We start from the raw sequence: 26,405 nt of genomic DNA on the forward strand, positions 1-26,405 counted from the left end.
GAGGGCAAGGTTCTTGGCAGTCTGGTGAAGTACACTTCCAAGCAAGGGCTTTGGGATGGAGATGCAATATGGCAGTCGTGCCAACATATCTCATCAGCCACCTGGTGGAAGGGACTTTGTGGATCTGAGGCTCTTTCCCCTGTTGCCTCCAAATCCCATCAACATCAACCACCTCAGAGCGCAACTGGTCCGTGTTTGGGAACACACACACCAAAGCACGCAACAGGCTGATCATTACAAGGGTTGAAAAATTGGTGGTCATCCAGGCAAATTTGAGGCTTTTTGAGCCTGACAACGAGCCATCCTCAACAAGGTTGGAAAGTGACAGTGAAGATGAGGCCTCAGTCTGATGTTCAAGAGGTGGACATTGAGGAGGTCTAGGGAGAAGACATGGAGGCTGTAAGGGAATTCTGCCCTATGTTTATACAAGAGACCACAGGAAACTTCTTTGATCAGAGGTTAGTTTGTTTAATAAGGATTGCAAGCCGGATTGCAACCCGGAGTATATACTTACAGTAATTTGCAAGTAACACACTCAGTTCAAAAAATTGTGTTTTCCCTTTTTATCCCCTACTGAGGATCACCCCGCCCAGGGTGATGTCCCTTAACTTTAATACCATATAAGCTCATAATAAATAGTTGCTAATACAAAGATGTCTCTGATAGGTGGAGTTCAGCTTATTGTTATTTGCAGTTAGTTTCCCAATCCTTCTTCCTCCTATTGCTATGTTAAGTGTTTTTGGGAGATGCGATGGATCATTGGGGAGATTATTCAATATTCCCTTTTGTTGTTCAGTAAAATCATCCCGTGTGAAGAGTCAACTCATTTAATTAAAGTTAAATTCGTAACTAAATAGTTTTTTAAATTTCTATTGGAAGGATTTAATCATTTGCAATTATGTCTACTTATATTAGGTTTATGTTTCTGTCTCCATAGTCTAGTGGTTAGAGCGCTGGGCTAGTAACTGAAAGGTTGCTGGATCGAATCCCTGAGCTGACAAGATAAAAATCTGTCTTTCTGCTCCTGAACAAGGCAGAAGGCACTTTTCCCCGATATAGGCCGTCATTGTAAACAAGAATGTATTCTTAACTGACTTGCCTAGTAAAATAATAATTTTAAATATTGTAATGAAACAGGCAGGGAGCAGGTCTCGAACCCTCGACCTTCAAGCCAGTGCGCTATCGACTGTGCCGCAAAAGCATGCTCAAGCGCAAGAGTCGATATCCGTGCTTATAAACCCAGGGTCATTACACTACTCCCTCCTTTCAAAGAGCGCGTCATCGCGCTAGTTTGCGACTCTATGTCTTATAGGAACTCGCTCACTGGCCAAGCACACGCACTGTCGTGGATACAAGGTCCGATCACTTCTGACACCAATGTAATGAAACAGCAGGGAGCAGGTCTCGAACCCTCGACCTTCTAGCCCGAGGTCCGGCGCGCTATCGACTGTGCCGCAAAAGCATGCTCAAGCACGTATAAACAGAGGGTCGTTACAATATGATAAACATATCAAACGCAAAAAGAAAATCTACAATTACATGGTATTAATGTGCATATATTTCCGTTTATTCACGTTAATTCCCACGGAAAGTTTCCACCTCTGAATATTCCACAAAATGTGCAACCCTACTGACCACTTTACAAAGTTGTCTCATGCCTTCTTTTGTCCGAACCAGTCTGCTAAGTCTGTGGCTCACCAGGTTCTCTGGGTCATATTAGGTCAAGGGCAGGGAGACTACTTAAACCTGTGTCGAGATTTATTGAGATTATGAATCAGCAGAGAGTTAGAGATTGAAAGGTTTTCATACCTATGTGTGGGTATCTTTCTTATGAGTATTTTGTTTTCTTAAAGGTTAATATGTGAATACAGAGGGTCAAAGGTATTTACATATTTTATTTGTGGTTGTTTTTTACAACCCTTTGGACATGTTTAGAGGTCACAGGACATGACAAAGTCTCTTACTGTGGTTTTCTTTTTATTTGAGGTTCTTTCAAGTCACAGAGTGTAATTAACATGTGACAGGCATGTTTACCTATGAGGGCTAACGGGACTGATCAATCTCTTTTTACTAGTGGAAAATAGTCTGACGATTGTGCTATTTAGTGACTGTTTTAGAAGGGTCTGTATCCTCAATACACATCTCTACCTTTTTTTTCACTTCTATGTGGTCACAAAAAATATCTGCATAATTTTGTACATATTGTTTGAGTTAGAATCGTCCCAGTCACCAGGCGCCAAATCAGCGATAAGTTAGCTGTTGCAAAGCATTGTACACCAAAAGTGATTTTTATACATGCGGAAAGTATTCAGAACCCTTGACTTTTTCCACATTTAGTTACGTTACAGCCTTATTCTAAAATATATATTTTTATCCCTCATCAATCTACACACAATACCCCATAATGACAAAGCAAAAACAGGTTTTTTGAAATGTTTGCAAATGTATTACAAATAAACTGAAATATCACATTTACATAAGTATTCAGACCCTTTACTCAGTACTTTGTTGAAGCACCTTTGGCAGCAATTTCAGCCTCGAGTCTTCTTGGGTATGACGCTACAAGCTTGGCAAACCTGTATTTGAGGAGTTTCTCCCATTCTACTCTGCAGATCCTCTCAAGCTCATTCAGGTTGGACGGGGAGTGTTGCTGCACAGCTATTTTCAGGTCTCTCCAGAGATTTTCAAATGGGTTCAGTTCCGGGCTCTGGCTGGGCCACTCAAGGACATTGAGACTTGTCCCGAAGCCATTGTCTTGGCTGGTGTGCTAAGGGTCGTTGTCTTGTTGGAACGTGAACCTTCGCCCCAGTCTGAGGTCCTGAGTGCTCTGGAGCAGGTTTTCATCAAGGCTCTCTCTGTACTTTGATCCTTTCATCTTTCCCTCGATTCTGACTAGTCTCCCAGTCCCTGCCACTGAAAAACATCCCAACAGCATCATCCTCCCACCACCATGCTTCACCATAGGGATTGTGCCTGGTTTCCTTCAGACGTGACGCTTGCCATTCAGGCTAAATAGTTAAATCTTGGGTTTCATCAGACTAGAGAATCTTGTCTAACATGGTCTGAGAGTCCTTTAGGTGCCTTGTGGCAAACTCCAAGCGGGCTGTCATGTGCCTTTTACTGAGGAGTGGCTTCCGTCTGGCCACTCTACCATAAAGGCCTGATTGGTGGAGTGCTGCAGAGATGGTTGTCCTTCCGGAAGGTTCTCCCATCTCCACAGAGGAATTCTGGAGCTCTGTCAGAGTGACCACCTCCCTGACCAAGGCCCTTCTCCCCCGATTGCTCAGTTTGGCTGGGAAGCCAGCTCTAGGCAGAGTCTTGGTGGTTCCAAACTCCTTCCATTTAAGAATAATGGAGGCCACTGTGTTCTTGGGGACCTTCAATGCTGCAGGCATTTTTTGGTACCCTTCCCCAGATCTGTGCCTCGACACAATCCTGTCTCGGAGCTCTATGGACAATTCCTTCGACCTCATGGCTTGGTTTTTGCTCTGACATACACTGTCAACTGTGGGACCTTATTTAGACAGGTGTGTGCCTTTCCAAATCATGTCCAATCAATCGAATTTACCACAGGTGGAATCCAATCAAGTTGTAGAAGCATCTCAAGGATGATCGATTGAAACAGGATGCACCTGAGCTCAATTTCAGTCTCATAGCAAAGGGTCTGAATACTTACGTAAATGTGATATTTCAGTTTTAAAAAATGTATACATTCGCAAAAATGTCTAAACCTGTTTTTGCTTTGTCATTATGGGGGGTATTGTGTGTAGATTGATGAGGGGGGAAAAAATATTTAATCCATTTAAGAATAAGGCTGTAACGTAACAAAATGTGGAAAAAGTAAAGGGGTCTGAATATTTCCAAATGCACAAGTTATATCAAACATTTTTGTAAACATTGCTGGAATATTGTACTTGAGATGTGGTGTTTCCTTTGTGAATATTTGTGGTGCATTTTGTCTAATAATAATATAATTTCAGATAATGCTAGTTGGTTATTCACTGTGTCTGGGTGTGTTTCATGTATTTTGTACAGCGCGCGTGCACAGAGTAGAATGATCTGTGGTGGCTGCATTGCATAGCGTTCTATCTATGCTGTTTACCTATCAGGTACATTTGTGAAATTATTAGTATGTTGTGCATTGTAATTTTCATGTATTCCTGTTGTAAACAATTTTTGGTAACTATGGTTTCCCCAGTCAACAAGCGCCAAACCAGCGTGCAGAGTAGAATGATCTGTGGAGGCTGCATTTCATGACGTGCTATCCATGCTGTTTCCCTATCAGATAATACACTTGTGACTGGTGCTACATGCTGGAGTCCTTGTCAATATTATTCATAACACAATGGAAGAAGAGTACTGTTACACTTAAAGAATTTTGAAAGTACTAGAAGGTAATTGTCCATTAATTAAGAAAAATTGATTTATTTGTATTTTATTTAACTAGGCAAGTCAGTTAAGAACAAATTCTTCTTTACAATGAGAATTTGGGACTTGCTTTAATTATTTAGTATTTTTGTGGTAGTGGAAGAAGTTTAAAAAGTTTTACTTAAGCCAAGCAGTTAAATATTGTCAAAATGACATTTAGTAAATTAATTGGTCTTATTATTTTGATAGCCTATCAACCTTATTACTTTGGATTGTGGGGCACATATTTTATTACAAATAACTGCTCTGACTAGCCTACTACACTTCTATACACCTCTCCTACTGGAATACCACAGTATATTCAAACTGTAACAAAAGAGTACAGAAGACAAGGAGGCATTGTTGTAAATAAATATGACAAAAAATGGCTCCCCCATTGTTATAATTTTCAAGTTCCATGTTAGTTATTCAACAGTGGGAAGTTAGCTAAATTAGTTGATGTGGTTACTAAAACAGCTGTACCTCCTGATTGGTGTTAGATATTTATGTTCTTATTTCAGATGTGAATAGCAGAGAAGTAGACCAAGGTGTCATAACCGCTAAGTTTGTCTAGCTTGTTGGGAACGTGGTCAAAACGGCAGGTGTTTGTAAAAGTTGATACAAAAGTTGTTGATGTGGTTGCTAAAACAGCTGTATTGTTTGATCCTTAGAATATATGTGTGTTCCTATTTCAGATTTGAATAGCAGAGAAGTAGACATATGTCATATCCTCTAACTTTTTGTCTAACTTGTTGGGAAAGTGGTCAAAGTAGCTGGGTGGTTGTTTCCTGTCTCTGTGTTTTCTCTGCACCAGATAGGGCTGTATCGGTTTGCCACATTTTGTTATTTTGTATCGTGTTAAGTGTTCACTGTTTATCGTTTTATTAAACATGTTGAGCACAAGCTACGCTGCGTCTTGGTCCGATCCCTGTTACACCCTCTCTTCTCGTGAAGAGAGGGAAGGCTGCCGTTACAGAACCACCCACCAATCTCGGACCAAGCAGCGTAGCAACGGGCAGCAGCAGCAGCGGCCCATTACACAGGACTCCTGGACATGGGAGGAAATTCTGGAGGGTAAGGTTGGAGAATATCGCCGCTCTCATGAAGAGCTGGAGGCAGCTAAAGCCGAGGAGCGGTGGTATGAGGAGGCAGCACGGAAGCGTGGCTGGAAGCCCGAGAAGAAACCCCAAAAATGTCTTGGGGGTGGGGAGCTAAAGGGGAGTGTGGCGAAGTCAGGTAGGAGACCTGCGCCAACTTCCCGGGATTACCGTGGCCGGGCTTACAGCTCCACGTATCGGCCGGGCTAGATTGAGCATTGAGCCAGGTGTCATGAAGCCGGCTCAACATATCTGGTCTCCAGTATGTCTCCTCGGGCCGGTGTACATGGCACCAGCCTTACGCATGGTGTCCCCGGTTCGCCAGCACAGCCCAGTGCGGGCTATTCCACCTCGCCGCACTGGCCTGGCTACGGGGAGCATTAAACCAGGTAAGGTTGGGCAGGCTTGGTGCTTAAGAGCTCCTGTACGCCTTCACGGTCCGGTATATCCGGCGCCACCTCCTCGCTCCAGCCCAGTAACACCAGTGCCTACACCACGCACCAGGCTTCCTGTGCGTCTCCAGAACTCTGTTCCTCCTCCACGCACTCTCCCTGTGGTGCGTGTCTCCAGCCCAGTACCACCAGTTCCGGCACCACGCACCAAGCTTACTGTGCGTATCCAGAGCCCTGTACGCACTGTTCCTTCTCCCCGCACTCGCCCTGAGGTGCGTGCCCTCAGCCCGGTACCACCAGTGCCGGTACCACGCACCAGGTGTATAGTGCGCCTCGAGAGTCCAGTGTGCCCTGTTCCTGCTCCCCGCACTAGCCTTGAGGTGCGTGTCTACAAACCGGTACCACCAGTTCCGGCAACACGCACCAGGCCTACTGTGCGCCTCAGCAGGTCTGAGCTGCCTGCCTGCCCAGCGCCGTCTGAGCTGCCTGCCTGCCTGCCCAGCGCCGTCTGAGCTGCCTGCCTGCCCAGCGCCGTCTGAGCTGCCTGCCTGCCCAGCGCCATCTGAGCCATCCGTCTGCCCAGCGCCATCTGAGCCATCCGTCTGCCCAGCGCCATCTGAGCCGCCCGTCTGTCCCGAGCCGCCCGTCTGTCCCGAGCCGCCCGTCTGTCCCGAGCCATTAGAGCCGTCCGTCAGTCAGGAGCTGCCAGAGCCGCCAGCCAGTCAGGAGCTGCCAGAGCCGCCAGCCAGTCAGGAGCTGCCAGAGCCGCCAGCCAGTCAGGAGCTGCCAGAGCCGCCAGCCAGTCAGGAGCTGCCAGAGCCGCCAGCCAGTCAGGAGCTGCCAGAGTCGCCAGCCAGTCAGGAGCTGCCAGAGTCGCCAGCCAGTCAGGAGCTGCCAGAGCCGCCAGCCAGTCAGGAGCTGCCAGAGCCGCCAGCCAGTCAGGAGCCGCCATTCGTCCGGAGCTATCTCTCTGTCCTGAGCTATCTCTCTGTCCTGAGCTACCTCTCTGTCCTGAGCTACCTCTCTGTCCTGAGCTACCTCTCTGTCCTGAGCTACCTCTCTGTCCTAAGCTGTCTCCTCAGTCTGATGGGGCCCTTTGTGAGGGTTCCTAGGCCAAGGTCGGCGGCGAGGGTCGCCACTCAAAGGACGCTAAGGAGGGGGACAAAGAAAATGGTGGAGTGGTGTCCTCGTCCAGCGCCGGAGCCGCCACCGCGGACAGATGCCCACCCAGACCCTCCCCTAGAGTTTTAGGGGGTGCGTTCGGAGTCCGCACGTCAGGAGGGGGGTACTGTCATGTTCTGACCATAGTTCTTGTGTGTTGTGCTTGTTTTAGTGTTGGTCAGGACGTGAGCTGGGGGGGCATTCTATGTTGTGTTTCTATGTTTGTCCTAATATGGTTCTCAATCAGAGGCAGATGTTTTGTGTTGTCTCTGATTGGGAATCATATATAGGTGGCTTGTTTTGTGTTGGGGTTTGTGGGTGGTTGTTTCCTGTCTCTGTGTTTTCTCTGCACCAGATAGGGCTGTATCGGTTTGCCACATTTTGTTATTTTGTATCGTGTTAAGTGTTCACTGTTTATCGTTTTATTAAACATGTTGAGCACAAGCTACGCTGCGTCTTGGTCCGATCCCTGTTACACCCTCTCTTCTCGTGAAGAGAGGGAAGGCTGCCGTTACACTAATGGTGATTCTAACATGTATTGACTCAGAGAGTTGAATACTTATCTAATGAAGATATATTCACTTTATATTTTTCATAACTTTTTTTTTTATTCTATCATTTTTCTTCCACTTTGAGATTGAAGAGTATTGTGTGTGGATCATTGCCAAAAAGGGATAATTAAATACATTTTAATCACACTTTGTAACGTGTGTAAACAAAATGTGTAAAAAGTCAAGGGGTGTGAATACTTTCGGAAGGCACTGTAATTTTTTTATGCAAATGGGGGATATGATGAATACGTGGTGTATTTGAGTTATAAAAAAAGGAAAAGATAATGACAAGATGTAGCGATTTGACATCAGTGAGAAGAGCGAAAATCTATTCTCTAAAATAAATGGAATATAAAATAATTAGACAGGAATCTATTTCCCATTTATTTTATTTTCATAACCATTGCAGAATAAATTCCTCATGTTTTCTGGCCATGATGGATTCATATTTCCGAAGTATCCATACAACAAATTACCATACTCATCTCTCATTTCATTGGGCCTATAGTAGCCTAGTAAATAGATAGGCTATGTACGTATTTCAAGTTTTGCTGTATGAGATTCCATAGGCAGCACAGTTTATAATAGGCCTATACCCTACAGTTGAATTAGACAGGTGAACATGCAGACCATTTATCTTATACTTTGAAGTATGAATGCTACTACTGTATATAGCCTACTGTAATTTAATTATATTTATTTTTTGGTATCCTAGACAATGTTTCAGAATTCGCGGGCAGTCCAGCATATTTAGGTTGGGGGAAAAGTCAATGCAAAACATTGTTGAATTCAAACGTTCTGCTGACAGGTCCACAACAATTTGCCATTCTTTTCGCTTTCAGAAGCTGTCACAGTCCTTTGCCAAATACAGCAGAAGTTACTGCAAAATATCAAAACATTCTGCCCACACCTCTACAAAATATGATCATTGCTCTTTCTTTTAGAAACTGCTGTGGCCTAATTCCAATAGTTCCAAATTGTACAGCAAATAAAGGGCTTAATGTCACCATAAATGGTGCATGAAGGGCGTTTTCCAGGCAGAGTTAAAATGCTTAATTATGCAGTCACAGTTTTAGGATGGGTTGGATTTATAAGCGGAAAACATCCGTATGTATAGGGTGCGCCAAGTTTATAAATATCAATATATTTAGACTTACATATTCTTTTCAGAAATGGCACATGCAGATATTTAGTGTGACAACGTAATATGCTAGTTCTGAAATAAAAAACGTTAAAAATACATACTATCAAAGGAGTGCACAAAGGATAAATAAATATGGCATGGTTCACAGGGAATCAAACAGAATGTCCTCACATCAAACGGCAATTAATTTGTAAAAGGAGAGAAGACGAGTTCTGTCATTTCATATATGCAAGATAAAAATATATATTTTTAAACATAATCTACAGGGTTTCAAACATTTATCAAACACAAACTAACCTCGCCTTTGTTGCATTCATGACGAGCAAAAGTTTAACTTATCTCCACAGTCTCTGAAGGTACGCTGGATGTTTTCCAAGTCGATTGCACAGGTGAAAAAAGGAAAACATTTGTGCATATCCACATCTCCACTGGCTGTGATCTTCAAAAACTTGTCACGTATGAAGTACTTTGCCCTGGTGACACTTGGATCCTCCCCTTGTACTGGTGTTGTATGTTCATGCGAAGTGTAGTGTGCAAACTCTGGAAAATAATCCTCTATTTTAGATTTCCCCGCCAACACCTTCTCTGCTAGCAGGTCCTGTTTGTTCAAAAAGAGGAAGAGAGGACGGTCCATTTTCCTCATTCTGTTCCAGAGGCGCTCTAAGGAGTTTAGTGCCTCCTGCAGTTGGTTGGTTTGATTGTCTCCCTGACACACCATATCATAGCTGCTGCTGTCCACCACTAAAATATAGGCCGACTGGTCCCGAAACACTCTCCTTGTGGATCCCCACCCACCTCTGCCATTGAACAAATAAAAAACGTATTCGCCTACTCTGAAATATGTCTCAAAAATGCCTGAAGCTTTTTTGTGTTGCATGTATTGCATTAATTTCTCCTCCTCAGTTAATTCTGTGTCCAACAATCGCATCTGATTGAATATTGTGCTTTTCCCTGAGTCACAATCTCCTAGTAGTAGGAGCCTGTGAGATTTATAGTATTGCTGTTTATCTTTTTTAAGCTGTTTCTCAATCCTTTTGTTTGCTTCTCTCCGTGCCTTCTCCTCTTCTTCTCCACATTTGCCTTTGGTCTTATTCCCAATGCCAAAACAAGCCATCTTCCTAAAAAAAATACAATAAAAGGAGGTAAAGTAATAAGTAGCCTTGTCTGAGACAGAAAGGCCCATAGGGCAGGAGCCTGTTTCTGTAGTGTGAGGCAGCTTGACGTACAAGTACACCCAGGACAGGACGCTAGTCTATTGCAGGGCCTTCCCCCTAATCCATTTAATGAGTGCCAAACAGGGAGGCAATGAAAGGGAGGGGAAATAGTAAATTAATAATGCTAATTGCTAGACTGATCCAGGAAAAAAACACCTTCCTCAAGATTTGTGACAGGTGTAAAAGAAAAACATTTGTAGTTCTAAAAAGCGACATGCCCTCCACCACAGCCAGATGGGTAAAACAAATGGAATATCACAGCAGATGAATTAGACCTAGCTCTAGTCCAGGGCGCCGTTCGGCTGCGTACTCTCACGAACAGAGACAATGTTGTTGTTGTTGTTGTCGTGGCGCAATGTTCCAAAGCTAATTTTGACCAACTTTCTTCTTCTTCCGAGTGTTTTGTTGTAGTCTTACCTCGTAATTCTGGTTTGGTCACGCTTTTATTTTCACTCCTTGTCACTTTGTTTGATTTTGTGATTAGTCTAGAAGCAGTAATTGTTTTAGAATATGAATCTAGACAAATATGGTCCAAAGTAGCCTGGAAACTAGTCTGCTTAGCTACTATAACATTCAACTCCTTCCTCTCTGTGTCATGTGTGTTTCGCAAGGAGTACCTAGGTCCAAAGTTCTTACTTCCTCTATTGTGAATGTAGTATAGGCTACCCATATTCAGTCTGGCTGACGCGCGACCCACATAACTACACAGCAAGCACACCCACACAAGCATAGACAGGCCTACATTAGTAATGCCTCGATCACAGCGACAGTGCTTTGCATTTTGGTACACTAGAAGTACGTTCATTTCTAATGGAATGCTGCGTTTGCCTTGCAGCGTTGCATTGGAGAGGCAGTTTCAGTGCGTTCTGTGTGATGCATAAATTGGATTTATCCAACGTTTGCGTCAAAATGTATGTGTAGACTGCTTGACAGAAATGTAAGCAGAAAGTGAATGTTGAACTTTTGTTGCACACATATCCAGATGATGCTGCGTACCATTTTGCACATACATCTGTCAGTGTGATCCACACACACACACACGTACCATTTTGCACATACATCTGTCAGTGTGATCCACACACACACACACGCACACTGCTTTGGACTGGGCATTCAACCAGGCCAGTTTGCTTCAGAATTAGGCCTACACCACATAACCTTTCTTTAGAATGCACTGGAACATAAAAGGACACATCTGATACTCAGGGCATGCATGTGTAAGATATAAAACTATGGACTTGTGTTGTAAAGTCTGAGTTAACAAACATGTTTCAGAAGAATAAGGACAGTTTAACTCACTGTCCGATTTCAACAGCACTACAGCATTGACGCATGGATACTGCTCTTGTTAATAAATCATTCGTCAAAGTGTAATTTGTGTAACGGTCCTGACCTGTTTTATGTTGTTTTTGTATGTGTTTATGGTCAGGGCGTGTGTTTTGGGTGGGCAGTCTATGTTATCTGTTTCTATGTTGGTTTTGGTTGCCTGGTATGGCTCTTAATTAGAGGCAGGTGTTTTGCGTTCTCCTCTAATTAAGAGTCATATTTAGGTAGGCGTTGTCACAGTGTTCGTTGTGGGTGATTGTCTCCTGTGTTTGTGTATGTCGTTGCGCCACACGGGACTGGTTTCGGTTTGTTTCATTTCGATGTAGTCTGTTTCCTGTCCGTGAGTTTTACGTTTCAGTTAAGTAAGTTCATGTTCAGGTTTTGTCGTCTACGTCGTTTTCTTGTTTTTGTAGTTTTGAAAGTGTTTTGTTTTGTTTCGTGTTGCCGTCGTATTTATAATAAAGATGGCTTATTTCCCTGAAGCTGCGTTTTGGTCTGAAGATCCTTCTCTCCTCACCTCATCCGAGGATGAGGAGAGCGACAGCCGTTACAGAATCACCCACCAAATTAGGACCAAGCGGCAAGGGAAAGCTCGACAGGGCAACAAGGACTTCTGGACTTGGGAGCAGATATTAAATGGAGAAGGTCCCTGGGCTAAGGCAGGAGAGAATCGCCGCTCTCAGGAAGAGAGGGAGGCAGCTAAAGCCCAGGAGCGGTGGTTTGAGGAGGCAGCAAGGAGACGTGGCTGGAAGCCCGAAAAGCCATGGGAGCAGCTGGAGGCACTGAGGAGAGCAGAGGCTACCGGAGAGAGGAACCGGAGTTATGAGGGAACGCGTCTGGCACGGAAGCCCAAAAAGCCCGTAAGTAACACCCAAAAATTTCTTGGGGGGGGGCTAAGAGGTAGTGGGCCAAGGGCAGGTAGGAGACCTGCGCCCACTTCCCAGGCTTACCGTGGAGAGCGGGAGTACGGGCAGGCGCCGTGTTACGCAGTAGAGCGCACGGTGTCTCCTGTACGAGTGCATAGCCCAGTGCGGGTTATTCCACCTCCCCGCACTGGCAGGGCTAGATTGGGTATTGAGCCAGGTGTCATGAGGCCGGCTCAACGCGTCTGGTCTCCAGTGCGTCTCCTCGGGCCGGCATACATGGCACCTGCCTTACGCATGGTTTCCCCGGTTCGCCTACATAGGCCGGTGCGGGTTATTCCACCTCCCCGCACTGGTCGGGCAACCGGGAGTATTCAACCAGGTAAGGTTGGGCAGGCTCAATGCTCAAGAGTGCCAGTACGCCTCCACGGTCCGGTATTTCCGGCGCCACCTCCCCGCCCCAGCCTAGTACCTACAGTGCCTACACTACGCACTAGGCTACCAGTGCGTCTCCTGAGCCCTGTTCCTCCTCCACGCACTCTCCCTGTAGTGCGTGTATCCAGTTCGGTGCCTCCAGTTCCGGCACCACGCACTAAGCCTCCTGTGCGTCTCCAGAGCCCTGTACACACTGTATCTTCTCCCCCTACTAAGCCTGATGTGCTTGTCCTCAGCCCGGTGTCACCAGTGCCGGTACCTCGCATCAGTTATAGAGTGGGCTTTGAGAGTACAGTGTGCCCTGTCCCTGCTCCCCGCACTAGTAGGAAGGTGCTTATCCTTAGCCCGGTGCCTCCAGTTCCGGCACCACGCACCAGGTCTACAGTGCGCCTTATCCGGCCAGAGCCATCCGTCTCCTCAGCGCCATCTGAGCCATCCGTCTCCCCAGCGCCATCTGAGCCATCCGTCTCCCCAGCGCCATCTGAGCCATCCGTCTCCCCAGCGCCGTCTGAGCCATCCGTCTCCCCAGCGCCGTCTGAGCCATCCGTCTCCCCAGCGCCGTCTGAGCCATCCGTCTGCCATGAGCCTGCAAAGCCGCCCGTCTGCCATGAGCCTGCAAAGCCGCCCGTCTGCCATGAGCCTACAGAGCCGTCCGCCAGACAGGAGCCGCTAGAGCCGTCCGCCAGACAGGAGCCGCTAGAGCCGTCCGCCAGACAGGAGCCGCTAGAGCCGCCCGCCAGACAGGATCTGCCAGAGCCGCCAACCAGACAGGATCTGCCAGAGCCGCCAACCAGACAGGATCTGCCAGAGCCGCCAACCAGACAGGATCTGCCAGAGCCGCCAACCAGACAGGATCTGCCAGAGCCGCCAACCAGACAGGATCTGCCAGAGCCGCCAACCAGACAGGATCTGCCAGAGCCGCCAACCAGACAGGATCTGCCAGAGCCGCCAGCGAGCCATGAGCAGCCAGAGCCGCCAGCCTGCCATGAGCGTCGAGAGCCGCCAGCCTGCCATGAGCGTCGAGAGCCGTCAGCCTGCCATGAGCGTCGAGAGCCGTCAGCCTGCCATGAGCGTCGAGAGCCGTCAGCCTGCCATGAGCGTCGAGAGCCGTCAGCCTGCCATGAGCGTCGAGAGCCGTCAGCCTGCCATGAGCGTCGAGAGCCGTCAGCCAGCCATGAGCGTCGAGAGCCGTCAGCCAGCCATGAGCGTCGAGAGCCGTCAGCCAGCCATGAGCGTCAAGAGCCGTTCAGTCAGGATCTGCCTGAGTATATCAGCCGGGACCTGCCCCTTGTCCCGGTGCTGCCCCTTATCCCGGTGCTGCCCCTTGTCCCGGTGCTGCCCCTTGTCCCGGTGCTGCCCCTTGTCCCGGTGCTGCCCCTTATCCCGGTGCTGCCCCTTATCCCGGTGCTGCCCCTTATCCCGGTGCTGGTCCTTATCCCGGTGCTGGTCTTTATCCTGGTGCTGCCCCTTATCCTGGTGCTGCCCCTTATCCCGGTGCTGCCTCTTGTCCCGGTGCTGCCTCTTGTCCCGGTGCTGCCCCTTGTCCCGGTGCTGCCCCTTGTCCCGGTGCTGCCCCTTGTCCCGGTGCTGCCCCTTCTCCCGGTGCTGGCCGTTCATTTAGGGGATGTTAGTTTGAGGGTGGTCATTGGGAAGGGAAGACAGAAGCGGGGAGTGACTATGGTGGTGTGGGGACAGCGTCCAGAGCCGGAGCCACCACCGTGGTCAACTGCCCACCCAGACCCTCCCCTGGACTTTGTGCTGGTGCGCCCGGCGTTCGCACCTTGAGGGGGGGGTTCTGTAACGGTCCTGACCTGTTTTATGTTGTTTTTGTATGTGTTTATGGTCAGGGCGTGTGTTTTGGGTGGGCAGTCTATGTTATCTGTTTCTATGTTGGTTTTGGTTGCCTGGTATGGCTCTTAATTAGAGGCAGGTGTTTTGCGTTCTCCTCTAATTAAGAGTCATATTTAGGTAGGCGTTGTCACAGTGTTCGTTGTGGGTGATTGTCTCCTGTGTTTGTGTATGTCGTTGCGCCACACGGGACTGGTTTCGGTTTGTTTCATTTCGATGTAGTCTGTTTCCTGTCCGTGAGTTTTACGTTTCAGTTAAGTAAGTTCATGTTCAGGTTTTGTCGTCTACGTCGTTTTCTTGTTTTTGTAGTTTTGAAAGTGTTTTGTTTTGTTTCGTGTTGCCGTCGTATTTATAATAAAGATGGCTTATTTCCCTGAAGCTGCGTTTTGGTCTGAAGATCCTTCTCTCCTCACCTCATCCGAGGATGAGGAGAGCGACAGCCGTTACAATTTGTTTATAAGCCATGTCATGAAGTCTGAATTAAGCGTATGTGTTAAACACAAGCTTAGGAGATCTTATACATTTTGTTCTATGAGATAATCTTTATCAGCTAATGTCACTTTTTGTGAATTTTTTTGAATTTATATAATAATAAAAAAAAGAAATCACAAAGGATTCATAATAAAGGATTCATAAAGGTCATGTTAACTGAATGCTATTATCTCATAGAACAAAACATATAAAATCGCCTAAGCCTGTGTTATTTTTGGCGTTTATTCCAAAACCCTATTCTTAAATTCCCACATTCATTCCCCATTCATTTTTCCCATAAGGATGGCTGAACGAACCAGAGGTAACTTATTTCCGGGTTTTAGGACTACAAGCGGGCGTGCTCAATTAGGATACTTAATTGCTTAGCTATGCTACTCAAATGTTTTCCTCTCTGTTACGGCTTTCTTCCTGCGATGAAGGAGAGGACCAAAACGCAGCGCGGCTAGTGTTCAACATGATTTAATAAAGAATATAACGTGAACACTACAAGCAACAAAACAATAAATGTGAAAACCGAAAACAGTCCTATCTGGTGCAGAACACAAAGACAGGAAACAACCACCCACAAACCCCAACACAAAACAAGCCACCTAAATATGGTTCCCAATCAGAGACAATGACAAACACCTGCCTCTAATTGAGAACCATATCAGGCATACATAGAAATGGACAAACTAGACACACAACATAGAATGCCCACCCAGCTCACGTCCTGACCAACACTAAAACTAAGGTTGTCAGCCAACAACCTGTAATGTAACTTATTTGAAAAGTCATTACTTTATTACATTGCACAACATTTTCTTAACATTTGTCATAATTAGTTATGGCCGGGGAATTCACTTTGGGAAAAAATCGTGCCCAAATTAAACGGCCTCGTACTCTGTTCTAGATCATACAATATGCATATTATTATTACTATTGGATAGAAAACACTCTGAAGTTTCTAAAACTGTTTGAATTATATCTGTGAGTAAAACAGAACTAATTTGGCAGCAAACTTCCAAACAGGAAGTGAAAATTTTGAAAATGGGGCTCCGTGTCAGGGCTTGCCTATTCAATTGCCTTTTATTTATGGATCTGTATGCACTTCATACGCCTTCCACTAGATGTCAACAGGCAGTAGAATGTTGAATGGGGTGTCTAGCTTGATGTGAGACCGAAAGAGAGCTTTTGGAGTGACAGGTCCGCTCTATTGGCAGTATTCAACTGCGCACCAGGGAACCCCACATTGTCTTCTGAAATGTTAGGTATACACAACGAAATGCTCCAGCTCGGATTTTATTGGATACATATGAGAAAAACATCATAAAGTTGGATTTTCAACCGAGTTTGACCAGTTTATTGGGACTTTTGGAATTTTTCGTTCCATGCGCCAAGAGATGATGGACACGTGCACTCCACAATGCTAGCCAAAGTTGCTAATTCGACAGAAGAAATGGACATTCTAAAACAAAACAACGATTTATTGTGGAAATAGGACTCCTTGCACTACATTCTGATGGAAGATCATCAAAGGTAAGAGAATATTTATGATATTTTGTATTTTTGTGGTATATGTTGGCTCCAACAAGGCGGAGAATTGCTGGGCGCTGTCTCACAATAATGCATGCTGTACTATGTACTAAAGTATTTTTTTTTTTAATCTAACACAGCGGTTGCATTAAGAACCAGTGTATCTTTCATTTGCTGTACAACATGTATTTTTTAGTAAAGTTTATGATGAGTTTTTTGGTTAGATTACGTGACTGTCCAAAATTTCTCCAGACAATTTGGTGCATTATGGCTACGTATTCGCAATGTAAAACCACGATTTGTAGCTCTAAATATGCACATTTTCAAACAAAACATAAATGTATTGTATAACATGATGTTATAAGACTGTCATCTGATGAAGTTGTTCAAAGGTTAGTGATTAATTTTATCTTTATTTGTGGGTTTTGTGAAAGCTATGTTGGCGGTGAATAAATGGCGTTGTGTGTTTGGCTATTGTGGTGAGCTAATATAAATATATATTGTGTTTTCGCTGTAAAACATTTAAAAAATCGGAAATGATGGCTGGATTCACAAGATGTTTATCTTTCATTTGCTGTATTGGACTTGTGATTTCATGAAATTATATTATATGATATCCCTGTCGCGCTAGGCTAGGCTATGCTAGTCAGCTTTTTTGATGAGGATGATCCCGGATCCGGGAGGGGGGGTCCGTAGAGGTTAAAAGCAAAGATTAAAGCAGGAAGCACCAGTGACTCGGTCTATAAAAAAGTGGTCAGATAAAGCAGATGCTAAACTACAGGACTGTTTTGCTAGCACAGACTGGAATATGTTCCGGGATTCTTCCGATGGCATTGAGGAGTACACCACATCAGTCACTGGCTTTATCAATAAGTGCATCGAGGACGTCGTCCCGACAGTGACTGTACGTACATACCCCAACCAGAAGCCATGGGTTACAGGCAACATTCGCACTGAGCTAGTTGGTAGCTGCTGCTTTCAAGGTGTGGGACTCTAAACCAGAAGCTTATAATAAATCCCGCTATGACCTCGAATGAACCATCAAACAGACACAGCATCAATACAGGACTAAGATTGAATCGTACTACACCGTCACTGACACTCGTCGGATGTGGCAGGACTTGCAAACTTTTACAGACTACAAAGGGAAGCACAGCCGAGAGCTGCCCAGTGACACGAGCCTACCAGACGAACTACATAACTTCTATGCTCGTTCCGAGGCAAGTAACACTGAAACATGCATGAGAGCATTAGCTGTTCCGTACGACTGTGTGATTATGCTCTCCGCAGCCGATGTGAGTAAGACCTTTAAACATTCACAAGGCCGCTGGGCCAGACGGATTACCAGGACGTGTACTCCGAGCATGCGCTGACCAACTGGCAAGTGTCTTCACTGACATTTTCAACTTGTCCCTTACTGAGTCTGTAATACCAACATGTTTCAAGCAGACCACCATAGTCTGTTCTGTTTCATGTCCATTTCTTAAATGTTCACTCCCTGTACTTGTTTCTCGTCTCCCAGCGTCTGCCCTTATAAAATGCTGACTCCACAATTTGAAGCATCAGGGAGTTTTAGTTTTTGTTGGTGACGTTGGGTCCAGGTGCTGCTGCCGATGGAACTGGAGGTGCCTCAGCTGGCTTGTTGGGCGTCCATGCCTTAGCTGGCTCGAGAGGTTCCCTTGCCTCGGTTGGCTCGGCAGGCTCCCTTCCCACGTCATGCCTCAGCGGGATCGTCAGGCTCTCACGCCTCAGCCGGATCGTCAGGCTCCCATGCCTCAGCCAGCTTGCGGGCTTCTACGCCTCAGCCGGCTTGTCCAGCGCCCATGTCTCGGCCTGCCCGACAGGCTTGCCTAGGTGGGACGGCGGGTGGCGCCCCTAGAGGAGGCGGGGGTACTGTCACGCCTGCTCCCGCTCCCCCTCCGAGAGTGCCAGGCTGCCCATCATTACGCATACCTGTCACCTTTGTTACACGCATCAGCACTTCATTGGACTCACCTGTACTCCTACATGTTTTTGATTTCCTTCCCTACATCTGTCTGTTCCTCTGTTTAATCCCCATGTCACCATTGATGTCTTTACTTTTCCCGTCCAGACACTGTAGGTGTTCTGTTTCGTGTCCATTGTTTATTAAATGTTCACTCCCTGTACTTGCTTCTTGTCTCCCAGTGTCTGTCCTTACAACTAAGGTAACCTGCCTAAATGACCCGTAGCACTCACGTCTGTAGTCATGAAAGGCTGGTCATGGCTCACATCAACACCATTAACCCTAGATCCACTCCAATTTGCATACTGCCCCAACAGATCCACAGATGAGCTAATAGATGCCCACTTCTGGTCCATGGGGTCCTCTGCGTTCAGAAGAGGCTCAGTCTCCCTCAGCCTTTCAGCGAGAGAGCGACGGAACTCGTCCCTTTCTGCAGCTTTCTCAAGCCGGGTAAAGTGCAGACGCCTCTTACTGGACTTCTGCAGGTGTTGGGGGGGACGTATTCTCACCTGGAGTTTAGCCAGTATCATACAGGGATCTGTCCAGCATTCTGCACCCCTCATGGCACGTGTCAGCAGGACGTCATTAGTGTCAGAACTTCTCATTATGACGTACTGTAGCCGATCAGGTGCTAGTGTTTGGCGTGTGGGTGAATCCATGATGTTTTATATTTGTTCTTCTGCTGGAACAAGGTTTTTGGTGACAATGAGATCATGCTTGGCACATAGAGTTAGCAGTCTCATTCCGTTCTCATTGACCTGGCCAACAACATGCCTATCCATTACTCCACTCCATATCCTGTTGTTCTGTCCCACCCTAGCGTTGAAGCCACCCAGCAGAAAGATCTTGTCATTCCTGGGGATGTGGTGAAGGCCCTCATCTAGTGACTGGTAGAAGCAGTCCTTTGCCTCATTTTCAGATGGTAACGTAGGTGCGTATGCACGTGCCTAGGGGGAAACGGAGAGACATGAGTTTTTCACTTATGCCGTGTTTCAGTGAGGCTGGGTAGAAGGCTGTTCTTAATTGCCAGTCCCACACCGTGCTGATGTTGTCCACCTGGAGGGTAACCTTTCCAGAAGAAGTTGTAACTTTCTCCCTCCTCTTTCAGGGAACCTTCATCCAGGAACCTGGTCTCAGTCAGGGCAGCAATGTCAATGTTGTAGTGCCTTAGTTCTGCAGCAATCAAAGCTGTTCTCTGATGGGGTCTATTGCTATTATCGTCAGTGTCCCAACTGCTGGCGACCATAATAGTCCTGTGCCTCTGGCGTGCAGGGGTCTAATTAAGGGCTCCTGGTTCATTCACTCCTGCCCCCGCCACCTGATACCCCAAAGCCACCACACTTTAGTCCGGTTTCCGGTTGATGGCTTCACCGAGGTCAGAAGTGGATACCTGCAACAAGGCAGTTATTTAAAGTGCTGCTGAGGGTGCACAATCCCCAACAGCACTACTTCACTGTACAAAGGTGAAATTCCAGTGGCAAGGGGGGTAACCAGGACAACTAGTATCTTCCACAGCTGCAGGAGGCTGCCAGAACACCAATCTGCCAGCGTCCGCCAGCACGCTGCTTTTCTCTCAGGGTGTGCTCCCCTAGCCTTTGTCGTACCAGACTAACCCACAAGGCAGTGGGGCAGTGGTTGGTGGCTGTCAGGGCGTGTCCACACAGAGGTGGGCCTGTATAGACGCATCTCTGGGGCCCACTGCAGCTCCGAGATCCCTGCCGGTTAGCCTGGAGTTTCAAGACAACCAGTTAACGTGTGTTGCCACGAGGAGGTCCGACGGGAGTCTTAGTCATGGAGAGGCGTTGTACCGACAAGGGGAGACTTGTGCATGAAGCTGCTCCCAATTCACCACAAGTGCTAGCCAGTGGCAGCAAACTGTAAGCGAGTGTATGCAAGCACGTGCTAAGCGGGCATGCAACTAACCTCTAACTAGGCACTACTGCACTAGACTCATCACATGCACCCTGCGGTTGCCCGCCGACGCACAAAACCTACAATAGAGGAGAAGGGGGGTAGCTGCATCCCAATATGGCGACAGGAGTATGGGCGAGTAGGTGTATGGAAAGGAAAGTAAAGGGCGTGTGGAATGGAGTGGGTGTGTCGAAAGCTCTCTGCTGGTTTTGTTTCTTATTATTACCAAGCAACTGCCATATATTTCAGCTACCATACCGCCAGAGTTTGGACTTCGGTTTTGAAACCAGAGGATGAGTCTGAGTTATATTTCACTGTTAGTTTTACACAAATAATTCAACATTTTCAGTTATAAAACGGACAATTGTTTATTTTTTATTAAAAGTAGGCCTACCTCATGCGTTGTACGTGTGTGAGTCTCTAAATTGTTTAATCAAACTTTCCGCCACCAGCGCCTTATATCAGGGCATAAAAACTACAATCTGTCTCCTAGTGCGTGCGCACTAGGCCCAAGCAAATTTTCGCCAGTTTTCCTTGGCTAAGCTAGCTGGCTAGACTATGCTAGTTTTCATCCTCATTGCCAAACTTCATAAATACTGCACCCTCAACTTCAAAACTCCTTTGTTAGTTATACAAGTCATGATGACTGTTTCGAGATATCTGTCATTGTAACGATCGTCGCGGGCTGAAGGAGAAAAGGACCGAGGTGCAGCGTGGTAAGTGTTCATTTTAATGTTATAAAATAAACTGAACACTGAAATGACAAAAACAACAAAGAGAGAGAACGAAACGAAACAGTTCTGTAAGGTATACACACAAAACAGAAAACAACTACCCACAAACACAGGTGGGAACAGGCTACCTAAGTATGGTTCTCAATCAGAGACAACGATAGACAGCTGCCTCTGATTGGGAACCATACCAGGCCAAACACATAGAAATACAAAACAAGGACAACATAGAACACCAGACATAGAATGCCCACCCAAACTCATGCCCTGACCAACCAAATTAGAGACATAAAAAGGATCTCTAAGGTCAGGGTGTGACAGTCATAAAACGATGGTGGTGAAGGATATAATTTCTACTTAACGCAGATCCAAATACAGTTTTGAGATCCACCGCCGTCATTGGTGTAGGGTTAGCTGAACGTTTCTGACTTGTCTTGGAACTGTGACAACAGTCAGCTTCTCCCTGCTTGGCTCAATGTGATACGTAGCTAGTGATTTTGCCAACACAGCCAAATATGTACGGTCTTGTAGCCTTACACTTTTTAAACTGACTATATTTGTTGACTGATTTAGACTTTATTAATATAATGAGTAATCCAGGAATGTCACAAGTTAATTGACACGAGAACTCAAGAAATTAGCAACTCTACGGAGCGCAATGACGACAATGAATGGCTAAATTAATTTCGGACATGAAGGGTCCGCTGAGCTCCTCCTCTTCCCCACTTGCAGGCCTATTTTATCACCCCTACAGAACCAATCAGTCGATATAATCGAGAACTATCAGAAATCATGCGATATGAATCAGAGTGGGACGCCAACTGACCCACCAGTTGGTCAGTAGGTTCAAATCAATGTTTTCTATCGTAATTTCCGAGTAGGCAAAGAGCTTCAACCACGGCTGTTATTACACCCCGTATACGTTAGTGGCGGTAATTCCCATTTTTATAGTGCTGTAACTAAAATTAGAAGAGCTTCTGACGTCCTTTCCCTTCGTCACAGGTACGTAATCACATTATTTTTTTAAACGATGATTTACAAAGCTAATGTAATGGATTTTAAAAAGTGTTTTTACCCCGGGATAGCCCGCTAATATGTCCCATAGTAGGGAAGAACATTTCTTGATTGCAAATCGATCTGAATATATAATCAATTTAAAACGATTTGCAATTTTGCATTAGCAGTCTTTTCGGTTTAAATTTCCTGTTTTCGGATTTAGGCTGCGTTTAATTTCTTTGGCTGCGTCTCCTGTCTCTGTTTTAAATCTCCATACTTTTCTCGAAGTGTGCACTAGTACACTTTCTCGCATGGATTTAAACTCTCTCTAGCCAATGCTTACACCATTCATATAACCAGGAACCAATATCCAAAGTGGGTACTTAGACTAATTTCATATTATGTGCCGTTAAAATTTAAAATGCATATGGGGGGTACTTTTGGGGCATTATGGGCAGAGCAAGATGTAATTGGGCCTACAATGACCAAAAAAGTTGAGAACCACTGGACTAGGCAAGTATTAAATGGTACATTATAACAATTCCAACAATAATCATCCATTAGCCAAGATGCCCAAAATATTCCTGTCTCAAGCTTGTTGAAGCCCACACCTGTCTCTGGAGACTACTTAATGTCCATGCGAAGTACAACTTCCTACCCCTAACTGTCTTTAGATTCCCTATAAGAAAATAATTGAGTGTAAGCCAAGTAACTCCATTAGTCATGCATTATGATACACCTGTGGGTGGTAATTGCTTGATGTAATTTTTAACATCTTATGCACCCTTTTCAAATTCCAGCCTCTCAGCCTATTCCTTTTTTTTTTTACTGGTTGTTTTAATTGTGATGCTGTAATACCGTGCAGGTTTGTGTGGCCTTTGACTTTGTAAGCTGTTTTCATGCTTTTCAGTATTGCCATACAAATCATTAAAATCCAGACGGAAAATATTTACACAAGAAGTCACCTAATATCACACAGTCAAACTCTTCAGTCATTTAGTAAAATCACCATTCTGCGATTTCTCATCGTTTTAAACATCGCACAGTGTTTCAACAAGTTTCTGCTTGTATAACTTTGTTCTGTGTGGTTAACATGGAGTCAAGTGAATACTGTTTTTTTGTGTTTTAAAAATGTGGCTTTGCAAAATGTGGCTTTTATATATATATATATTAAAAAGAAAAGTGAGCAGAGGTCCTATTAAATGTCTGTAGGTTATCCTGCCATGTCTGGGACCTGAGAGCTTGGAGGAAAGAGGTCCGTGTGGTAAAAGAGGTACATGTCCATACATGTGTATAATATATATTATATATTTATATTCACTTACAATATAGCTGGGTATTTTAATTATCCTTATCAAGGGTGTCAATAATTTTGGACCGCACTGTATGTATGTATGTATGTATGACTGATAGTCACAGCTATTCTTGTAGCATCATATCACAGCATCAACTCCACATCTAAAAATAAAAATACAAAAAAAACTAGTACAATTGAAATAAAACATTGCAAATATGGTCCAAACTGAATTGAGCGTTCAGTTGGAGTACTTCATTTTCTTGAGTGGACACATTATGTGTCCTATGCATTAGATCATATAAATGTAATTAATAATATATTTTAATTTAGAATAAATCAAACTTATTTGTCACTATCTTTGTTTTCTTTACAGATGCCATCTTTTAGAAGAAAAAGAGCCACGCTGGTTTACAGAGACCTGACCAGAAGCGTGATAGTGCGTACACCCGTGCCATCAACTTGGATCGGTGAGAAAGTTGCTCTATTCAGTTCTGTTCAACGTAATTGAACCAGGATAGTCTACTCAGTAACAATGGTCACTACTCTCTAGAGAGTACTGGGAGAACAGAGCCGGTTCCCTCTGCAACAGAAGTTGTGGTCAGCTGCAGTGATGCACCTCCTCCACCAGCATAAAAACGAAGGCAGCTGATGTTGAGGACTGGAAGGGGTTGAGGGAGCTACTCCACATGCCTGCAGTGGAGCTGGAATGTCCTCCACCCAACACCATCTGCAGTGTGTGTAGAGTTTTGGAGGAGGCTGAGCTATGGTGCTGCGGGGATTGTGGCTCAGAAAAATATTTCTGTGCCACCTGTGCTGTGAGAACCCACAGAACTCCCAACATTGTCCACTATTTGGAGTTATGGAAGGCAATGTATTTTATGTTATGTAAACTTCTGGCTTAAAAAAATGGCTTCCCAGTCAGAAATGTGTCACACCCTGATCTATTTCACCCGTCCTTGTGATTGTCTCCACCCTCTCCAGGTGTCGCTTAATTTCCCCAGTGTATTTATTCCTGTGTTTCCTGTGTCTCTGTGCCGGTTTGTCTTGTATGTTTCCAAGTCAACCAGCGGTTTCCCCGTTCTCCTGCTTTTTGCATTCTCATTTTTCTAGTCCTCCCGGTTTTGATCCTTGCCTGTTTCTGGACTTTGTACCCGCCTGCCTGACCATTCTGCTACTCTGTACCTCCTGGACTCTGATCTGGTTTTGACCTTTTTGCCTGTCCACGACCATTCTCTTGCCTACTCCTTTGGATTAATAAACATTGTAAGACTCCAACCATCTGCCTCCTGTATCTGCATTTGGGTCTCGCCTTGTGCATTGACAAAATGTACATGTACATACAGTTCAGTTTCTAAAAAAATTAGTTCCCTGCAGGGGTAAGGTAAAGGTGGCAAAATCTGTCGTGCCAAGCACAGAGTTGATTTTGAGTTTTCTAATAACTTGTGCAATGAAATACAATCCTGATAGTTAGTTTTCAAATCGGCAGCAACTGTAGTCTGTTCTACAGAAACTTTGTGTCTGTCTGTCTTAGTCAAGGCAGTTCATCCCATGTGTCCCATGGGGCCTAAGATGGGAGTGTAGGAGACAATGACCATTACCGTCCCAGCCAGTACAACTGTCTTCTGACTGTTGTTGACGTTAGAGATCATTTCCAATTTTGATATAAGGCCTAAGACATCTGGCTCCTTTAACATCTTGCAAACTGTATCAGAGCATCAAGTGTAGCAGCACCATGCTCAGAGACAGATTCTCCCTCCAAGCCATAAGACTGTTGATGAAAACTGAACTGACTCTTTGCTGCTATAGCAACTACTGAACTGTAATATACTGTAGTAATCTACTTATTTCATTATATTGTGTACACTACGCTGAATTCCTGTGCAAATGACAACTTTGATTTTGATTTCATGTGATCTAGTTTACCATAACCCTGTTCACTCTGTTATGATAAATATGGAGTCATTTCCAAAGTTCTTATTAAGAGACATGCATCTCACCAACATCGGATGTAATGTTTAGCAATGCAACAGAATGACCTCTTTTCAGGAAGAGCTCATGACATCTGGCTGCGGTTTTGCAGCTGTGAGCTGGAACCGGTCACCATGATCCGCCACAGACTCTGGCCTACCACCCTCCATCTGCTGCAAACAACAATTTTAGTGGACCTCCTGCGCCAGGTTGCAGCCCTGCAGGTGGAATGTCTTTGAGGGGTTACCTTGGCTTTCCATAAATCCAATACATGCTGGAAGGTAGTTATTGTATTTTAAATTGGAAATCAAACCATTTTGTTTACTACATGATTCAATATGTGTTATTTCATAGTTTTGATTTTCTACATTCTATAATGTAGAAAATAGTATAAATAAATAAAAACCCTTGAATGAGTAGGTCTGTCCAAACTTTTGACTGGTACTGTATTTTAAACAATACAACAACGTCGGCAGAAGGTCCTGAAGGAGGAAACCAAGGCAAAGGAGGAAACCAAGGCAAAGGAGGAGTTGATCAAATGTTATTTGTCACATGCGCCGAATACAACAGGTGTAGACCTTACAGTGCTTACTTACAAGCCCTTAACCAACAATTTATTTAAGAAAAATAAGTGTTAAGCTAAAAATAGATAAGTAAAAATTTTAAAATAACAAATAATTAAAGAGCAGCAGTAAAATAACAGTAGCGAGGCTATATACAGGGGGTACCGGTACAGAGTCAATGTGCTGGGGCACAGGTTAGTCGAGGTAATTGAGGTAATATGTACACGTAGGTAGATTTAAAGTGACTATGAATAGATAATAAACAGAGAGTAACAGCGGCGTAAAAGAGGGTGGGGGAGGACAATGCAAATAGTCAGGGTAGCCATTTGATTAGCTGTTCAGGAGTCTTATGGCTTGGGGATAGAAGCTGCTAAGAAACTTTTGGACCTAGACTTGGCGCTCCAGTACCGCTTGCCGTGTTGTAGCAGAGAGAACAGTCTATGACTAGGGTGGTTGGAGTCTTTGACAATTTTTAGGGCCTTCCTCTGACATCACCTGGGATTAGAGGTC

At 45.2% G+C, this 26,405-nt stretch overlaps 1 protein-coding gene and 1 long non-coding RNA gene across 3 annotated transcripts; one reads left to right on the forward strand and one right to left on the reverse strand.

The window, feature by feature from the left end:
• Positions 1-8,979: 8,979 nt before the first annotated feature.
• LOC120054069 (guanine nucleotide-binding protein G(s) subunit alpha-like) lies at positions 8,980-10,551 on the reverse strand. Its single transcript, XM_039001443.1, has 2 exons — positions 10,384-10,551; positions 8,980-9,870 (listed from the first exon to the last, which is right to left on the reverse strand). Exon 2 carries the CDS (start codon positions 9,864-9,866, stop codon positions 9,066-9,068), a length of 801 nt encoding a protein of 266 aa, XP_038857371.1. The 5' UTR covers positions 9,867-9,870; positions 10,384-10,551; the 3' UTR covers positions 8,980-9,065.
• Positions 10,552-16,398: 5,847 nt separating this feature from the next.
• Positions 16,399-24,338, forward strand: LOC120054070. 2 transcript variants are annotated; one of them, XR_005477563.1, is made up of 3 exons: positions 16,399-16,448; positions 23,738-23,831; positions 23,915-24,338. It is a non-coding gene; the product is annotated as an uncharacterized LOC120054070 (long non-coding RNA). The 2 variants fall into 2 exon arrangements; XR_005477562.1 differs by lacking the exon at positions 16,399-16,448 and adding an exon at positions 23,227-23,340.
• The last annotated feature ends 2,067 nt before the right edge of the window (positions 24,339-26,405 follow it).

The sequence above is a fragment of the Salvelinus namaycush genome, chromosome 9, assembly GCF_016432855.1.
Source record: "Salvelinus namaycush isolate Seneca chromosome 9, SaNama_1.0, whole genome shotgun sequence".
NCBI classification, from domain to species: Eukaryota; Metazoa; Chordata; class Actinopteri; order Salmoniformes; family Salmonidae; genus Salvelinus; species Salvelinus namaycush.

Bases quoted from the DNA above. Each gene is read 5' to 3' on its own strand.
- LOC120054069 (XM_039001443.1), bottom strand. From the start codon at position 9,866: ATGGCTTGTTTTGGCATTGGGAATAAGACCAAAGGCAAATGTGGAGAA.